General features: G+C 35.6%; 1 protein-coding gene across 2 annotated transcripts; it reads right to left on the reverse strand.

The window, feature by feature from the left end:
* Window positions 1–212: 212 nt before the first annotated feature.
* On the reverse strand, window positions 213–7,181 carry LOC118268518 (uncharacterized). 2 transcript variants are annotated; one of them, XM_050704545.1, is made up of 3 exons: window positions 7,096–7,181; window positions 3,718–4,081; window positions 213–1,604 (listed from the first exon to the last, which is right to left on the reverse strand). In XM_050704545.1, the coding sequence occupies exons 2-3, from the start codon at window positions 4,031–4,033 to the stop codon at window positions 1,003–1,005; spliced, it is 918 nt and encodes a 305-aa protein (XP_050560502.1). In that variant the 5' UTR covers window positions 4,034–4,081; window positions 7,096–7,181; the 3' UTR covers window positions 213–1,002. The 2 variants fall into 2 exon arrangements, with proteins under 2 accessions (XP_050560502.1, XP_035438946.2); XM_035583053.2 differs by lacking the exon at window positions 7,096–7,181 and having other exon boundaries at window positions 3,718–4,299.
* Between the last annotated feature and the right edge of the window lie 11,870 nt (window positions 7,182–19,051).

Genomic DNA, 19,051 nt, shown 5'->3' on the forward strand with positions numbered 1-19,051 from the left:
ATATTTTTCTGATAACAGCTGGAACCTTGCTGATCATCTAGTGCCCGTTGGACGTCGATTTCAGGGACACCCTGTATGTAAGTAGATTAAGTACTTTTGCGGTGCCCAATAGGGCCCATAGTTGGAACATATTACTGTAAAATTGTAGACCACACTGTTCACTATGGATGCATTAAAGTGATTTGATTTGTCATTTATTCACAAAAACAATATTTTATTTTTATACGTTTATTTTACTTCACTCAATTCTGGATTAGACAAAAAATGCTATGTTCTACGTACATTTGAATCGTTTCATGCAGCCACCACTAACATCTACTTAGAATAGAAAGATATATATAAATATATGGGGAATTACACAATTTGTATGAGTAGTTACGGAGTCAACCCTTGCTATTCAATTGTAGAAGCAATAAAATCTGTTTTGCAATTATTAACAAGTACTAATGTCCAGCGACATATGACTGTACAATAATGATTGATGGTGACTTTAAGATAAGAACAAAGAAATATCTGATCAGTACCCTTAGTACGAGTTTACTTTATGTTTAATTTGAACGAAACGAGCGCGCGGTCGGCGCTCTGATTGGTGGAATTATTCGCACTTGCGAATCGGAACACCAGACGCGTTTTCGTTCCACGTAAAGGACTAAGATTACAGGGGGCCTACTCCGGTTCTCGAATCCGAAGTTTCGTTTATTTTTCGGCCGTAGGTTTTATTGATTTACTAATGATATTACTTAAAATAACGTTTTATTTTTAATTTCAAATTAAAACCTATTTATTTATCTTCATTTCAATTGTTCATTTTTGTTCACAACGGTTCGCAATAAATGGAATTGTAGTACGAAATTTGCGAAGTTTCGGACGAAACTTCGTTATTCGTTGAATTAGAGTAGACCCCCAGTAGTAGGGTAGTAAGTTATTTGTTTCAATAGTATTTTTTTTTTAAATGTGGTTTTACATTTTGTATATTTTTCTATTCAAGTTGAACTGTCAGAGCTAGTCAGAGTGCTTTAGAAAAGTAAAATCATCAAATAAGCTTGATTTAGATAGCTCCTTATGCAGTAGATCCTGCGCTTGTGTTCTAAAGTTTAACTTTTTCATTGGCGTCAACTGTTTTATGTACGGCATTAAGGATTTATACCAAAGAACATCGTCATCAGCGTTGTCTTTGTCAGTTTTGTCTCGGGACTCCTCGAGAAGCTTTTTAATCTTCTGTTTGTCGGTATCGAGTTCTTCAAATCCATTATCTTTTCTTTTTCGTGATAATCCTGATGTTGACGGTAGAGGCGAAGGCACTTGTAATGTGTTATAAGTGTGTGTCAATTCTTTTAACAAATTCATTGACTCTTGGTTGCTATCAGTTTCTTCTATTTTGATGACCACATTGTCATCCAAATTCTTCAAATTATTTTCTGGTAGACTGTTTCCTTCTGGTTTTCGAGGTTTAATAATATCAATTAGAAACGACAGCGCTTCAAAATGTGGCCACGTGCCTGTATACTCAAACATGGCGTCGGAGTCAGTAGACGTCGAAATTTTTTTAAATTCTTTTATAAATGTGTCCTTCAAATTCTTCCACTTCTTTTTCGCCTTTTCACCTGAAAATATGAAATTAACAAAATTAATTTAGGTATAGTTCAAATATATCAGGCACACAGATATGTCAACTCGCTTACTTATTCAGTATTTCAAAATATGGTATATCCACAATCGCACCACTAGTTTGCAAAGCTATAGCTCCGTAACAATTAGTTATGGAGCGGATTTTGGGACAGACGGCAGTTTTCTAACTGCATCGATTCAACGTCCAAATGGCACCAGGTGATTGACAAGGTTCTAATTATTATCAGGCAAATATAAAAAAAAAAAAAAACTAATTCCTACGGTACAGTTTTTAAATTACAATGGCTTATGCGTTAATCCACTTTTATCATACAAAGACGTAGCTTGGAAACCACTACACATTTTAAAGAAACATGTCTATCTCGCTCATGCAAGTCGCAAGAACAATACAACCGCCAAGATTAGACAGAGATGAACATATCAACATGCAATGAATAGGGAGTGTTGCCAACATGTTAAAGTTTACCCATAATAAACTACAATAAATTATTTTTTATGTGAATATCAAAAATATCTACATATGTTGAAATTATTTTACTGACCAAACATATAAGTTATAGTTATATGCCAAGCATTACAACGAATAGTAACTTAATTATAAAATTATTTATTCAGCATCAGTCAAGAAATGGTTTGCCTTAAAATATACGATTTATTTTATTAGCCTTATTATTTCTACTCAGTTGTCACAGTTTATTACATATCAAAGTATTCTATAAAATAAAATGATTAATACGAAATAATTTTCAATGTGTACGTAGTAAACCAACAATAGACAAATTAATTTAAATAAGGAAAATAACAATAACAATAGATTATTATATTATTTCCTTAACTGTTCCTTTAATAATCTTTATTTTATTATAGTAATATTTATTAGATTACTTTTGAATTTATTCAACAATAATATGTGTTTTTCGTAATAATACCTACATAATTATTTTCCCACGAATGTGGCAAAAGTCAGAATTATTTTCTTGACAACACTAGCATTATTTGATGTAATTTTTATGAAATTTTATTATCAATATTAATGCATAAAAACTAACTATCGTTTAAAAAGTAAATCTAATATATTTAATATTCAATAGTGAACAGAGAATATATCACTCTTAAATAACTCATTCAACCCGTTAATTATTATTTTTACCGCGCTTTATTCACTTCGGCGCCATATTGAACACTGAATGGACATAATGTCTGTTAGACGTTTGGGAGCGCATATGTCACAGCCAAAGTAATAAATCTTGATATTATATAATTATACTGTCCAGCAATTATATACAACGTCTACTCAATTTAGATAAAGTGATAAATGACACAAAATTGATCACTTTAACTAGCAATTTTATATACCATCTTCGACGACTTGGATAATGTAATAAAACGAGCTGCATGCAAACAAAAATGCAGCATTCAGCAGGCAGGGTTCCTGTCATGACTCCGGCGGCCCCACGCGATTTTAAATTACACTCTAGGGGTAGGACAAACCAGAATACGTGGAATCGGTTTTGTAGCAATTCGGTTCTATCACTAACTTTTGTTGCACAGCATATTCAATTTTTAACCAACATTATTATTTAATTGTTACAGAAACTATAGCAAATTAGATTGATCAGAATTATGTATAGGACACTAAAAGTTCGCCAACACCATTTCTACATAAGCCATTAGGCCTACTAACGTTATGAGAATCAAATTTATACCAAAACAAATTAGTCTTTAATCTTTAAGACTAATTTTTATTCTTACAAGTAAGGCTCTTGTGGCATTTTGAGTTACACGTGTGTTATTACTTTGACTAACTTAGACTGCCTATTATGAATAATGTCCAGATGCAGTGATTAATTTATTACATTGTCTAGAGAATTTGGCATTCTATATAATGACCAGTCATTATGAATAATTGCTATTTAATCACTATGACTGTAACATATATACTAGTTATACATTTTACGGGTAACGCTACTCTACAGGTCTGACTCAACGCCACAAGCACCACAATATAACCACGTACCACAAGCACAAAGGAGTTATAATGCTTTAAATTGTATTTTGAACAACCACAATAAATAATGTTGTACTTACTTGTAGTTCCAATGTCTTTCGCTAATTCCTCCCACTCGTTTTGTGATATAAGCCGGCTGTGATATAACTTATTCCTTTTATCCCATAATATAGGACGTTCATGGACAGCATTGATCAAAATTTCTGTGTCCAACATTGTAAACAACAGCGGGACGCAGCGCCACGTCTGGCTCGCTCGAAGGTATCGAGCCAATTGATCGCGTCCGCGCCGCGCAGCACCGCTTCCCCCGCCCCCGCCCCGCCTCCCCGTGCTCTTGGTCACGTAGGCCATGTCAATGCACTTTTGACAGTTCGTTGTTTTCGCGCCACGACGCATCCATCGCCTTTGCGTATTGATCGGTCACACATGACGTTGCGGGATTATCTAAGAATATTAATAGATTATTATAAAATCTATATGACAAAATATAAAAAAAAAAAAAAAAAAATGATTCCAAATACATTGAAAATAAACAGATACTGTTTTTACCCGACTGCGACACTGGGTATATCAAAATAATAAAAAAAAAACAAAATGGCCGATTTTTGGCGCCAAAATCGAATATTGCTCACTCTATAGCCTGAACGACGCGATGGATTTCAGCTTGATAGGGGTTGTTTGATTCGTATTTACTGTGAGAGTGACACTAGATATATCAAAATATAAAAATAACAAATAGCGTAGCGTAGCGAATATCACCCATATTGACATGATTGAGTAATATTCCCACAAACATTCGCATTTAAAATATTATTAAGATAACCTTTCTCAATAAATTAACGTGGATTACTTTCATATTTATATAGATTTCCACTCTCTGTTCGGCTCCTATTGATCTTACAGCATGTTTTATAGCCTATAAACCTTTTTCGATTAATTCATTATCCAAAACAAAAATAATTCTTCAAATACTTCTATAGGTTAGCGTGTTCAAACAAACAAAATTAACTCTTCAGCTCTGTATATTAGTATTTATTATATAATGATTAATCTTCTTATTTATATTTTACTTAGGCAAATTTTACCGGTACAGTAAACACCATCTGTACTGTTAAAACAGTGAACTTGTTACAACCGCATTATGCAAGTGGTAGGTCTGTATTCACCCGACGATCTGCAACTGCATTGTGTTTATTGAGGGCAGGTGTTCACTAGATGGCGCTGCACCGACTGTATCGCGGTGTTAAGATTCTCCAGCGAGTAATGATATCCCAGCCACGCGCTTAGTCCTTCGGTTGGGGATTGCCGAGAGTGGTAAGTAATTCTTAACCGGAGGACGTAATAAACATGGATTAACACATCACACTGAATGAAGCCTCATTAGGGTAGGTATGCCGCTATATTAATGGTGGCGTAAAAGTGCGAAATATGGGCAATATGTGAAATTTTTATTTGTTTTTCTACTAAAATTTGCATGTAACGTGAATTCGGTAGTGACGTTTTAGTGTTAAAGTTTATTTATAATGGATTATTTTGGCATATTAATCGATTTCAATGAAACAATTTTGATTTCGTGTTTATTATATTATGAAATAATATTTTTGGATATCTAAAACAAATAATACATTATATTGAGAGGAATATATAAAATATCATTGTATGTTCGCACACATGTAAAATACGGAACCCAATGTTTATTGTACTATTATACATTGTATACCTATTATTATTTGTAATTACAAATAAGTTAAACGTAATCTTAACTGTTTAAGCTTAATAGTGGCCCAATGTATATACGGCCATCAAATGTATATATATATATTTTATTTAATGGCTGAAATTTTCAACTTCTAAATTAATATAAATATGAAACAAATGCCATTTTGAACTTATTTTTGTTTTAAAAAGTTCCTTAGTTAATGCCCTTTCGAACGGTATGCGGTAATGGTAGAAATTATTCATTATGTCGTAAAAATAAGGCTTAGTATTTCACCTTTTTTTCTGTCGCCAGGGCCGTACAAAGTAAAGTAAATAAGTATGTATTATAAAAAACAAAAAATTATCGATATTAAGTTTTATTATATTTTATTAAACTGAGATTATAAAAAGTAGGAGGTTCTCAATTCGGGCGATATGTTTTTTTATTAAAGAGGCCTTTGCCCGTTAGCAATACTGAATATTTTTTTTGTCACTTACTCATGTGCGACTAATATTTCTTTTTTCATGGTTTGGAATGCGCCATTTCTGCGTACAATTTAAAGTGTGAAAGAGTGTGCGTGCAATTTATACTTTGGCACGAATGGACCGGCTCGAGCGGAGTGATACCACGGCCTCACAGAAAACCGACGTGAAACAATGCTTGCGTTGTGTTTCGTTTTATGAGTGAAGTTACCGGAGGCCCAATCATCCCCTTTCTAATCTTCCCAATCCCCGATTCCCCAACAACCCTTAAATCACTTACCCCCAAAAGGCTGGCTACGCACTTGTAATCCATCTGGTGTTTCTGGTGCCCAAGGGCGGCGGCGATTGCTTACGATCGAGTGATCTGTCTGCTCGTATACGGACTTATAGGTACTTTAATAAAAAAAAAACATCAAAGCTTCCCTAATGGAAACTTCTGTTTGATAAATCAATTATTTTTCACGTATTTTTTACGGTCGAAGTCGCAGGCAAAAGCTAAGTAATACAATAAATAGTTTCCTTTATGGTGGTAATGTAATATAATTTAATAAGCGCCATCTATATACCACGAACAGAACTTGTAATCTTCCTTCGTTCTACAAATTGCACGTTTTGTACCCTCAGCCCGATCTGCGTTGTGTTTATACAGAAGGTGACTAGATGGCGTTGTTCTACATAACATAACAACATCACGCTTTCAATTCCTGGAGGGTTATGAAGAAGTGTTGATATTCAATGTAACACCCATTTTTCACTAAATATGTTACGAGTCCCATGTACTGAAGAGTAACATTTTTAGACTAATGCTAAAAAGGATTTTTAAAACGTAAAGGCCACTTTGTTCTACCTTTTTGAATCCGACACACGATTTCGACTACCTACTAAACAAAGTTACGTACTTAAAATATAATTAAAGGTGTGGCAAATGAGCACACGGATCACCTGATGGTTAGCGATCAGTGCCGCTCATGGACACCCGCAACACCAGAGGAGTCACAGTTGCGTTACCGGCCTTATAAGAAGAAAAACGATCTTATGGGGAAAGTTTCGATAAGTACCTAAATATTAGTTCAGATAATATTACTTAGAGACAAAACTCAAGTTAAACAAGCACTGAGATCCAATAAATCACAATAATGGTAAAAGTTTTCATCTCAGTCTATTTCTAGCCTACTACAGAATCTAGACTTCAAAATACACTAAGTAACGAAGCGCACTAAGTAAGGAATAAGTTAGGAATAAGTTACTGTTGTAGGGAACAACTTGGTGGTACTTACACTTGATTGTGAGGCCAAGTAGTCTAAGTTGAAATTACGTAAGTTGGTCCCGAACTTGTATCACTGCACGGCATTAATATGTATGAAATAGTGTAATAATAAACACAGGAACTAACAATAATTTAATGCACTGCTTTGTTGATATCTATTAATGGGGTTTCAATAGTTTCCATAGCACATACAGTGAACTGCTAGACTATGTGTCTTATCTACATAAACGAAGATTACAGTAATGAGAAATTGTAAACATATATTTTTTATAAAGAGTAACGAATGGAGCTTCTTCCTCGTTCTTCTCCATTCGAAGCTAGAAGAAAGAAGAAAGTGTTTTGGAACAAGCACTTAGGTTCACTGACGGACAGACTGACAGACTATTGTTTATTTCTTTCTTTGTTGACGTTTTAAAAGTATTTAGGTATTTATGGTTTAAGTGATTTGAATTTGATTTTGAATACTCCAGGCTTTGCAGGGGGTACAAGGTCGTAACTACATTAAACCAAACTTTACAGAGACTGCGTACATAGTTGGAACAGATATTTTTAGTTTTGAACGTGACAACGCTTTACAAATCTAAATGTCAGCATAACTTGGCACGTAGATGACAAAGATTTATTCCATAAAAATAAAATCCGTTCCTCCGCTTTCCATCAAATGATAGGAACAATTAATTTTCATCAGAGAAAAAAGTAATCAAAAGTCGGTTGCACCATTTCGTTAACTGATAAGTAAAATTAATCACAGTCAAGGAACACTGAGTTAGTTCCTCTGGGCAACGGACGATTAATCTTGTGCCAATCGTACTGTCAGGCCGACGTTAACTAGGCGTTATTGTGGTGCCTACGAGCTGTGGCCGCGTCGCGTAATTGAGCGGTCTCGGAGGATATTCTTACATCTTATTTTTTTTTAATCCTGTAATCTATATTTTAATAAAGGGAAAATTCTTTTGTTTTTCATATTTAATAACTATTTTGAATTTAACAGTATAATTTTTTATTACTTACTCCACAATAGATTATCTTCTGTATCGTGGGTGCATTTACAAACATACAGGTTTACATATAAATTATATCTAGACGCAGAACAACAGTTTTTTAATACACAATGAGTTTGCTCTCCTCATCAATAGAAGAAAGGAAGAAGGAATCAACGGAACGGGTTGTGTTATGCGAAACCCTAGAATGTCTTTGTAAGTGAAATATCACAAATTACAACAGCATATTAATATTATTTATATTTATTATATTTTATATTTATTAATATTATTAAATTTGCTTTGACGTTCAAAAGTGCCTATCTGGTCTATTTGAAATAAATGATTTTGACTTTTGACTTTTGCATAGTTGCCGATGTCAAAACTTATTTCGCCCCCAATACAGTGAAACAGCAATATTTAAAACAACAGATTAAACCTCGTTGTGACGAGGAACGGAGAAGGTGGAACAAAACTGCTTGTCATTTACATCATTACCGTTCAGTAGACGAGCTGCAAATGAGCCCTTCCATCGATCCACATTCAGACATTTTTGTTTTGTTTACAACGGAAGGTGGGAACTTCCATTGCCGGCGAGCTGTGTATTTAATGGATAGGAGTTGCTGTTGGAGTAGTTTTTAATGAATAATTATTGTAGGTTTCATTTTAGAATCGTATGTTCCTGCTTAGAGGCAAGTAAGGTTTTGTTGTGTGTGTGCATATGTTTTTACTAATATGTATGTGATCAGATTTGAAATGGGTGTACATTAGAGTAACCTGGTGCAATGTATGGTGATGTATTATTTACTAAATACTAATAAAACTATCGCCACTATCGCCAACAAACTGTAATACAGTTTGGCGATTTTTGATGTAAAAGTTAAATATGTAAACTTTAATAAATAAATGATTTAAAAAAAAACTAGTATAAAATTGTAATAATCTTCATTATTACATATAAGACAAAGTAAAAATGAATCAAACTATGTCTTATTGATAACAAAATAAAGTATAACTTTGTAACAAACGGTTTATTATATAAGAAAAGTAATTGTATCATTTGTGGTGTGACAAGGCAAGCTGTTGACTAATGATGCCTATCTCTTTCTAGCTGTGCCATTAGTTAACTGGTTACGGCTTGGAGTCCTACTATCTGTTCTGATTTACCTTTATAACTTTTCTTATAGAAAGTCATAGATAAAATAGAAAACTGTAACATTGGTTTAGTGGCTTACTTACTTTCGTATTTCGGATTTATATACATTTTTACCCACTGCCTGACTCCTATTGTTCGTAGCGAGATCTTTTATAGCCTATATAGCCTATATTCCTTTCTGAATAAATTCACTAACCAACACAAAACAATTATTCAAATCAGACCAGTTGCTTCGGAGATTAGCGTGTTCATACAAACAGACAAACTCTCTAGCTTTATAGATTTTTTTAGATTAGTCTGGTATCAAAAATTACTAGCAGGTTTATCTGCTTTACTAGGGGTGAACGCATTCATGATTTTGTATTGTAAATAGTTTGATAAAATAAATGAAATCATAATCGAATACATCTAATTATCAGCAGTACTAATAACATTACCGCTCTAATATGGTCACGTAATGCTGTGCCTAATTCACATTCACGCCACTCCACATCCTAGGCAAGCACGCACTAAAGCCTATTCTGTCGTAACTCAATCAATTCAGATTTGTATAAACGTTTAATGTGACAATAGTGGCCCAGTACTCCCTTGGGTCATGGGGCCGGCGCGACCGGACTGATACCACGCCATCACAGAAAACCGACGTGAAACAACGCTTGCGTTATGTTTTGTAGGGTGTTTGAGGTTACCGGAGACCCTATTACTCCCTTCGCAATTTTCCCAATCCATAATTTCCCAACAACCCTTAAATTCCGAACTCCCAACAGGCCGGCAACGCACTGGTAACGCCTCTGGTGTTTCGTGTGTCCATGGGCGATGGCGATCGCTTACCATCAGGCGATGTGCCTGTCCATTTACCGGCTTATAAAAAAAAACTCTCTGTCACCTAAATTGGACCTCTCACCTCCGCTCCACTGACAACACGATTATTTACGCTGAACTTTTTTAATTATAGGATCATTTAATTCATCCACATTTTCCAAAATCATGACAAGACTTTTCAAGCACCTTCCCTCCAGGCGGACGCCGGTTCAAAAGGGCCTTATATCTTTTACAGGGTCAAAAGTAAGATCTGATAAGTGGGACCCTCCTCTGATTAATTTCCTCCTTCAAGCCGATAAGAGTTTTCAACTTTATTTAAGGCTTCCGCCGAAAATAGAACTTTGAACATGACGAATGCGATATCTTTCGCTACCTATTATAATCGGATTTATTCGATTTCATCGCTGCTGTTAAGATAATTGATAAAGTATCTTTTTTGAAAGGTCGGCTATGACTATGAGATATTGGGGGCATTTGTAAAATCTATAAGGAAATGTTGGATATTCTTTCATTCGCGCTGTATGACTTCTGATAATAACTTCGATGATTCCAATGAAAGATATTTTTGATTAATGAAAATACTTTTTACTATCACGTGATAAAGTGTAGAACTGAAATCATACAGTTAAAAAATATCCAGAAAAAATATGAAAGACGTGCTGAATAGTAGTCTGTAATTTAAGTAAAAAGCTTTCTCTCAACTATCTGCACTCCTACAAAAGAAGGATGTAACTCACGGAGGTTTACATACATTTTATCATTTCTTACCCTCATCCCTCCGAAGGGGACTAAAGTGATGACCTCCGGCGTTTCTCACTAAAGTTTTTAAGTAAAAACTCTGCAAAGGTTGTCTGCAAACTGGAGTTTTAAAACAAGGAACAATAAATTACAGACGATACATATCTCAGCCTTTATATTGTACCTATTTACATAAACCTACCTACTTTTAGAATAATGAACTGACAACTGAATAAATCAAATAGTATCTATAACCCACGGCCGGTGTGTAGGTTTTTCTTGCTCGAACTTGGCGGACACACTGCCGTGTGTCTAGATATTATTTTCTTAATTTTGAAGAAGTCCCACTTTTCATTCCCATTTCTTGTGCCGTGATGCAGAAATGCGGAAATAGAAACTACGTCACGTAGAAACCAACACTTAAAATTGGGCTTGGTATACACAACACATAAGTAAAAGCGAAAAAATATAAGGACCTGAGTACATGTTAGTCCTACTTGTTTAAGCAAGCGTGATGATATGTTATGAAACAGGACAAATACGTTACGTTTGTCCGTAATATTGTCTGGTAAGGAGGTCCGTTTACATGAATTGCTCCGGATGGCATCCGTCACTCAGGTGTGGTCCAAGGAACAACATAAAGTGGTACAGTATACACTGGAACCTTCCTCAAGATTCTTACTACGTATTGATGAACAACGTATAATATGTGCGACAGTTTTTAAGTTATTGCTCTCATACAGACATGCAGACGCGACAGGCAACTTCTTTTCGTAATAATGAAAGAAACTGGTAAGCACCTACAACTTCGGTTTCGAAAGAACGTAGTTATTAAACCCGATGTTCTTAAAAGGGGATTTAATTTTATTATAACTTTTGTGGGACATACTAAATTAATGATTATGTTATCGACTTACTCACGTAAATCTTTGACGAGGAACCCTACTAGTTTCAGTTGCAGCGTGACAATCACCGCGTACGACGCGGTGATTGTCGATATCGCGGAATGCTACTTTAGGGAACAGAGAGTAAAGTTCCCTAAGAAAAGGAGGATCCTCCGACCAGGCGAGGTGATCGTGCCTGGCGGGCTTTCTGCCCAACTGTTGTTCGTTGGGATTTTCTATCCGTCTTAATTCGCATGTAAACTTCATGTGTGCGATGCAGGATATTTATGACGTCATCCGTTGATTTGCTCGTCGATAGTCTATGTGCGACTCCTGTCATCTGTCACTTGTCACTTGTCAGAGTGTTGCCACACTACTCATGAATATGAGCCTCTAACATGGCTTGAAACTACTTAGTCGAGTTCTGCGTCAAACAGTTACGTGAGTAAGCCTTCAACCTAATCATGAATTCGGAGTATTTCTTTACCTTGATTTTAAGCTGTCGTACTACTGTTTTATGACAATTTTAAAATGTAGAATACTTTTCAATTACACAAACCTGCACCAACAAGGTGACAGAAGAATATATCACAAGAGAACTTTTCGCATACAATTTTGTAATAACAGCATGATTATTTCCTCAAATGAAAATGGCTGCAGTTTTTAAACCAAAATAATAATTTGGCAATGCTCCAGAGTAATGTGAAAACGCTGCTAACTTAAGCCATAAGTTATGTTTCAAGAATAAACTGAACACAATGTATTACTATGTATATATTAGAGCGAGTTGTTCATTATATAGGTACAATATACATGTAATACTGAAACTATTACAACAGTTTTCCGGGTCGTTCAAGTACTATTGCATGGATTTTTCGTTTATTATTTAGGAGGTCTTAAGGAAACTTAAGGATTGCTATCTGTCAATGTATAAAAAATATTACCAGTATTTGTACAATATAAAATAATTCAGATCAAGTTTTGAATTGAGTGGGCTTTTAATGACGTTTCAGCCCCTCAAGAATAGGCGTGATGACGGGGTATGAAATTCTATTTAGTCCATGAGTTATTTTATTTTGTCATATAAGATAATAATACTAAGATAAAACGACGAAGTTTAGGAGTGGGAGTAAATACGGCATTTCTACGCATACAATTTAATGTGCCTAAAAGTGACGGCACGCGATATTAAAATTAGATGTAAGTATCTTTGAAAGTATTTGTTTCCGTTAGAAAAAAAAAACGCATCTAATATTTTAAAATAATCTACGAGATGGACATTAAAATAAAAGCGAGTCATCTTCCTTATTGTGTGAATTTAGATAACTAATATAGTTCTGACCAATTTGCTAAACTCGGGGAACAGCCCAGGACCTTCAAAATGAGTAGACCTAAAAATCAATAAAATAAAAGTAATATTGTTGACTAGATATGCAAAAGTATTTGTACACAATACACACATGCACCTAACATACTCGTATAGCTATGTATAACACAAAGTTTTCGACATATTTAAACTACCCGAGTAATAGAGAATAAATAAAACAGTCGGATATGTAACTAAACGCGTGTGTAAATCTCGATACCCTGCGGTTTATTGACCCTGACAACAGATAGCATTCACTATACGCTTCGAATAAAACCATTGATGACACCGCTTTTACTAAAACTATTCCGCTTTTTGTTAAAAGTCGGTGATAGTTGTATTTTGTGTAAAGTGTAAACTACCAATAACCTTGTTAATAATATTATAACCTTGACTTAGGTAAGTTCATGGTAAATGCATTGTGACTGCACCCAAAGATATCACGGAGACTAGGGAACTGCACATTTAATATCAGCGCTTTGTTATGGAACACGTCGGTAATCGGCAGACGTACCACCTGATGGAAAGCAATCGCCGCAGCCCATGGACACTTGAAACACCAGAGGCATTACAAGTGCGTTGCCGGCATTTTGGGGGTTAGGACTTTAAGGGTTGTTTGGGATTCGGGGATTGGGAAGATTGGGAAGGGGGAATTGGGCCTCCGGTAACATCACTCACACAACGCAAGCGTTGTTTCACGTCGGTTTTCGGTGGGGTCGTGGTATCACTCCGGTCGAGCCGGCCCATTCGTGCCGAAGCATGGCTAATTAAACCTGATCTCCAATCTATTTATCAAGCATGGCATGATAAACCCCTCTTGTGTAGAAAATGTCCACAGTCCAGTAGTGGACGTGATGTGATATGAAATTATAACTTATTAAAAAGTCCATAAAATAATAATATTAGCAGTATTTTATTAGTACCCCTTTCTCTACCCGGGATTACAAAAGGCAACGATAGCTTGATAGCCACAAGATTTATGCAAAAGGGATCGACAGCAATGGCTGTAATATATTTGTATGTTTCAATTCTATTCACTGTGTGGTAGAACGTTATTTATTTATCTCCTTTACAGCCTGGTACTACCAATAGCTATTTATTTTATTATAACGTGTATTGGTGGACCTCTTTAACACAATAAGCTCATCATACCAAGCACATTACGTCTATTGCTGAACATAGGCCTTCACCAATTTCTTTCGGATATTTAAAAATAGGTAAAGGAATTCGGTTTTGGTATAATTATGTAAAGATCATTTTTAGACTTATAAATAGAGTAAAGAACGTGTCACACTTGATGATTACAGTGCCATAAAACATTTTCTAGCGGTGTGAAAATTAGCTTTAAATCTAAAATCTACACAACAATGCGCAAAACTAAATGTTATAGTAATTACTCTACACAGTCTATTTCCACAATTTTCTTTTTCCTGACGAACAGCGGCCATGTTTTTTTATTTCACGCTGAGCTCTGCTCTACCGTAGTCGTGTGTACCGAACCAACACATTGCAGCTCCATGAAACCTGAATTGCCAATTGCTTCAGTGAAGATTGACGAGCTGTAGGCTTCAAAAATACAACAAAGATTGATGACTGTTTGTTGTGCTGTGACTAACAGCTTTTAGATGTTCTTGCTGAGCTCCCGATGCAGATTTTTTGAACGTTAACGACTGGTGCAGTTTGTGTGCATTGTTTTAGGAAATTGTGTTGTTACCTACTACTGCTGAATGAGTTTGTGATTGGAGTTAATTTGTAGTGGTTACTGGCTACATATGTAGATATTATTAAGCTTTCTTTTTAAAATCATTGAGCCTTTTAACATTATTTAGCTTATCAATTCTTTAAATCATACATAGCGGCAAACAAGCAAAGAGATCACCTGATGGTAAGCAATCAGCTCTGCCGATGGACACTTGCAACACCAGAAGAATTGCAAGCCTTTTGGGATTACCTACTTACCTAGAAGACTTTATTAATTATTTTGGTTTTAACCCCCTTTTGGGCTTAATAAAACTAAAATCAGGCGTCTTGATTTTAGTTTCTGCACTGTCTTCTATTATTCTACGTTTATTTTCTCCATGCCATCTGTAGGCTGACTTGCTTCGCCGCACTGCATGAGAGTACTCCAAGCTTGTTGTGTGCAATCAGGCAACGTGTTGCCAGCTCGTGCGGCCATGCACTGACAAATTACCAGCTGATTGATGTTAGTTACTATTTGTATGTTTGCTCTCGTTATATCACCCTATATACAGTACATTGTGTTTTCAAACACGTAGCCTATTGGGTATTTTTCTTTTTAAGAAACTGAAGATGTTTCTTATTTTGTTTTGTTGAGATCAATTTGTGATGATACTGGATCGGAGCCCGGATACTGTGAAAGCACACTGTTCATACATTGAATAATTTAGCTGTTGCTGTTGCTCGCGACTTCGACCGGGTAGGATAATGAGTTTTGAAGAAATTTGCCATTTGGATTTCTTTCCAAAATATTTTTTTTTCACTAACAATACATTCGATTTTTAATTTTGCTTATCGTTTTTTTAACATGCGCATATTAAATTAATAAAAATCATAGTACCTTTTACATAAGTTCTGAGGTACTTGGTCATCAATAACTCCACGAATTTCAGAAACTATACCTAAATAAAGTATTATTATATAATTGCTTTAATCAAATTACCTACCTATGTATACCAAATGCAAACACGACAACTCATACTATAAATTACCAATTTATTACGATCTCGCTTTGTATGATCTTGCCGCACTATTACAGGTCAGTTTATACTGGTTAGTTAATCTTGCCTAGTCTACATCGCGCCTCATGAAACATTAACAAATCCATTCATGGTGTCCACATTGGAGTATTAGGTAATCCGATTATAAAATAGGTTTTGTATTATAATCAGAGTAGGTACATTATAACAGACCATACTAAGGGGTCTCTGGTTCGATTACCGGGATACCTAAAACCAACTAGATACTACCGGCTGACTACTATTGGGATTTTTTCATATTACCGAAAAATGTGAAAATATATTTTTCCTGTGTATGTTAATAGGTTCACTTCCATTTATGTGGGACTCTTTTTTTGAGGGGGGAGAATCATCTAATTAATTTTCCCGCCTTGGGTAAGGCAAGAGGGAGTGTCACACTCTTACTGACTAAAAACAACCCCTTCTTCTACTGCTTTAAGTCAGAGCCCCGGTAACCTGTTACGTTGTCCGCAACTCTTAAAACCAGTATTAAATTACAAGTATTGTGAATACTACTACAAACATACCAGACTATCAACAAACTTCAAACTATCAATCACCATCAACCAATTTTCAACTCCACGACTTTGTAATAACGTCGAAATTGAAATAAAGTATAACAGTATAACTAGATCTGCTGCCGTCTACACAAATAGTGAAATTGTGCAAAACAATTTTTGGAAATAATTGGATTCTGTAACGCACGTTGTCTGATATTCGATACGTGATGTTTTTAAATATTTGTCTACGTTTTTCACGTTGTTGTTTCCAGCTACGAAAATAATGGTAAAGTTTGATTTACAGTGTACACGGTGAGGTTTTTATGGTAGCTTCTTGCTTTTTTTAGGAATTGGAGCAAGCGAGCTGATTTATGACCAGTATTATGTGGAAACCTGTGATCCACAGTTAAAAATTTGAATTTGAATTCTGAATTTTGTGTTTTCAATTGTGAATTTTGTCAAAGTCAATATCAAAGTGAAAATTGTTTATTTCAAAGTGTCGAGTAAGTAAGTGTCGAGCAAATATAATATTTAAAAAATGTCTGTCTGTCGGACAGTTTTCTAGTGAAGTTATTTGCTTGTTCCAAAGTGTAGGTTCCTATGAAAAAAAATGAGCAAGAAACTCCAAAGGTTAATCTTTTTTAATCAAGTTCACATTACAATTCTCGGTTACATCGTTGCTTACTTGTTTACTTAGAACAATGCAACACCAATATTTAATCAAAAAAATAAAATAAAATATCCTTAAAGACAATCAAATAATATCACAAATAATATAGTCTGACCAGTCCCAGTTGACGGCGCCCGTTTAAATTTTTCTGATTATAATTATAATAAACAATATTTCTATTAATTAATTTTGTGTTGAATTTTAAAAGACTTTTTAAAACCTTTTAAGTTCTTAATGCCTGGATTTGTCTAGACTATCTAAACTCTGTAAACTAACCACTTCTACTGTCCATTATTATAAATCATAACATAACTTGGACATAAAAAATGTTTTTGACATTTAAAATGCCGTCACAATCAATCATCGTAAAATGGCGATATCAGAATTTCCGACATGATTTAACATAGGGCTAAACGATTTCACATTGTTAGCGCGACATACAAACATATACAAGGATTTGAAAAACTTTTTACTATTTAATTTGAACACAAAAATGCATTTAGTGGGCTAATCTTTTTTTTTTTACATTTGATGTGTCGACGTTTGGCCGCTATCTCACCTGAAGGTAAGTGATGATGCGGCCTACGATGGAGCACGTCTGTCTATAAGCAACCTATTCACTCGAGCTTTGAAGATCTGGCTGCCAACTATATGATTAATATAATATGTTCATCAATGAATCTGTCTGGTTTATATGTAATTTTACACTTTAGTTTAGGAGTATCTGTTTTGTAATGATTTTAAAAGAAATTTTATTTCGAATCTTGTTATAGAAGTAAGAAAATTCGTACCGTTTCTGAAGAAAACGTAGCATAAAATATATCAAGCATTTCTTTATTTTACCTCATACACAACAATCATATAAAATTGATCAGATAAATACAATTGTCATAATTACCTAATTCTTACAATTTTGGACATACAAGGTGGACCGACGACGTGGTTAAGGTCGCAGGGAGCCGCTGGATGCAGGTCGGTTCCAACAGGCCTATCTGGAAGTTTCTGTGGACGTCTTGTGGCTGATATGATAATGATGACGATGGACCTACATCACGTTACTAATTAAAATAGCTACATAACATTTGTGAAAAGTATATAATAAATGGAAGATAACAAGTAAATGCCAAATTCAATGACGGAGACTTTAGGTACATTACAAGTTGATTTAGGACAAGACTACATTGAATTTCGTCTGCAAATAAGAATTGTTCTAAAGGAATAAAGAAATTCAGAATTGTTATTTGTATCATGTATTGTAATTGTTTAATCTATCACGGGCCTGGCCGAGCGCAGCACGCACGGCGGCGTATCGAATCAATAGTCTATTAGGCCATGTATCAATCCATCGCCGAACCAATGTTAAGGCGGAATTCTGCGCAACATATCAACATTAATCAATGACAGGAACTGATATAAGTTACAAGTGATGAAGCCTTATGTAGCTTTATTCTAGAACTAGTACCTAGTCTAAATAATAATTGTACTTTACTTTTTTTATGGGGGACAATCGATCCAATCACTTCTCCCGCCTTGGGCAAGGCGAGATGTCTGGAGTGGCAGACTCTTACTAATTAAAAACCACCTCGTTCCTACTCGACTCGCCTGTCGAGCTGGAGCCCCGGTAAACCCACTAGGTGGTCCGCAGCTCCGGATTAGGCATGCAGCCCTACTGGGTCCCATCTGGCGTGGTCTGATGGCTCTTTGAGGCGCGCTCAGAACACGACGCGCCGCACTCACGGGTCTGGTTCTGGTCGGCCTGTCGGGTGGCAAGGTACCCTTGCTCACCGTCCGTCCGAACAAAATCAGAAGCCGCACTTACGGTGGCCGGAAGATCGTTCCGTCGATCCCCGAAACCGCCGGACGAATCGAACGAGACCACCCCGTCCGCCCCTCTCGGTTCGACGGCTGGGGCGTGAGGAGGTTAAATACTAATTGTATGGTCAGATACCTGCCGCGCCTTTTGCGCCGTCGACCTACACGACCGCACTTCCATCCCCATCATATAAATGGTTGGCAGGCCACAACGGTATGATTCTCTCCTTCCTCCTAACTTTCTGCCTCACACAGCAAAACTGTGGAATGATCTGTCGTCGG

Source organism: Spodoptera frugiperda, chromosome 25, assembly GCF_023101765.2.
Source record: "Spodoptera frugiperda isolate SF20-4 chromosome 25, AGI-APGP_CSIRO_Sfru_2.0, whole genome shotgun sequence".
Taxonomy (NCBI): domain Eukaryota; kingdom Metazoa; phylum Arthropoda; class Insecta; order Lepidoptera; family Noctuidae; genus Spodoptera; species Spodoptera frugiperda.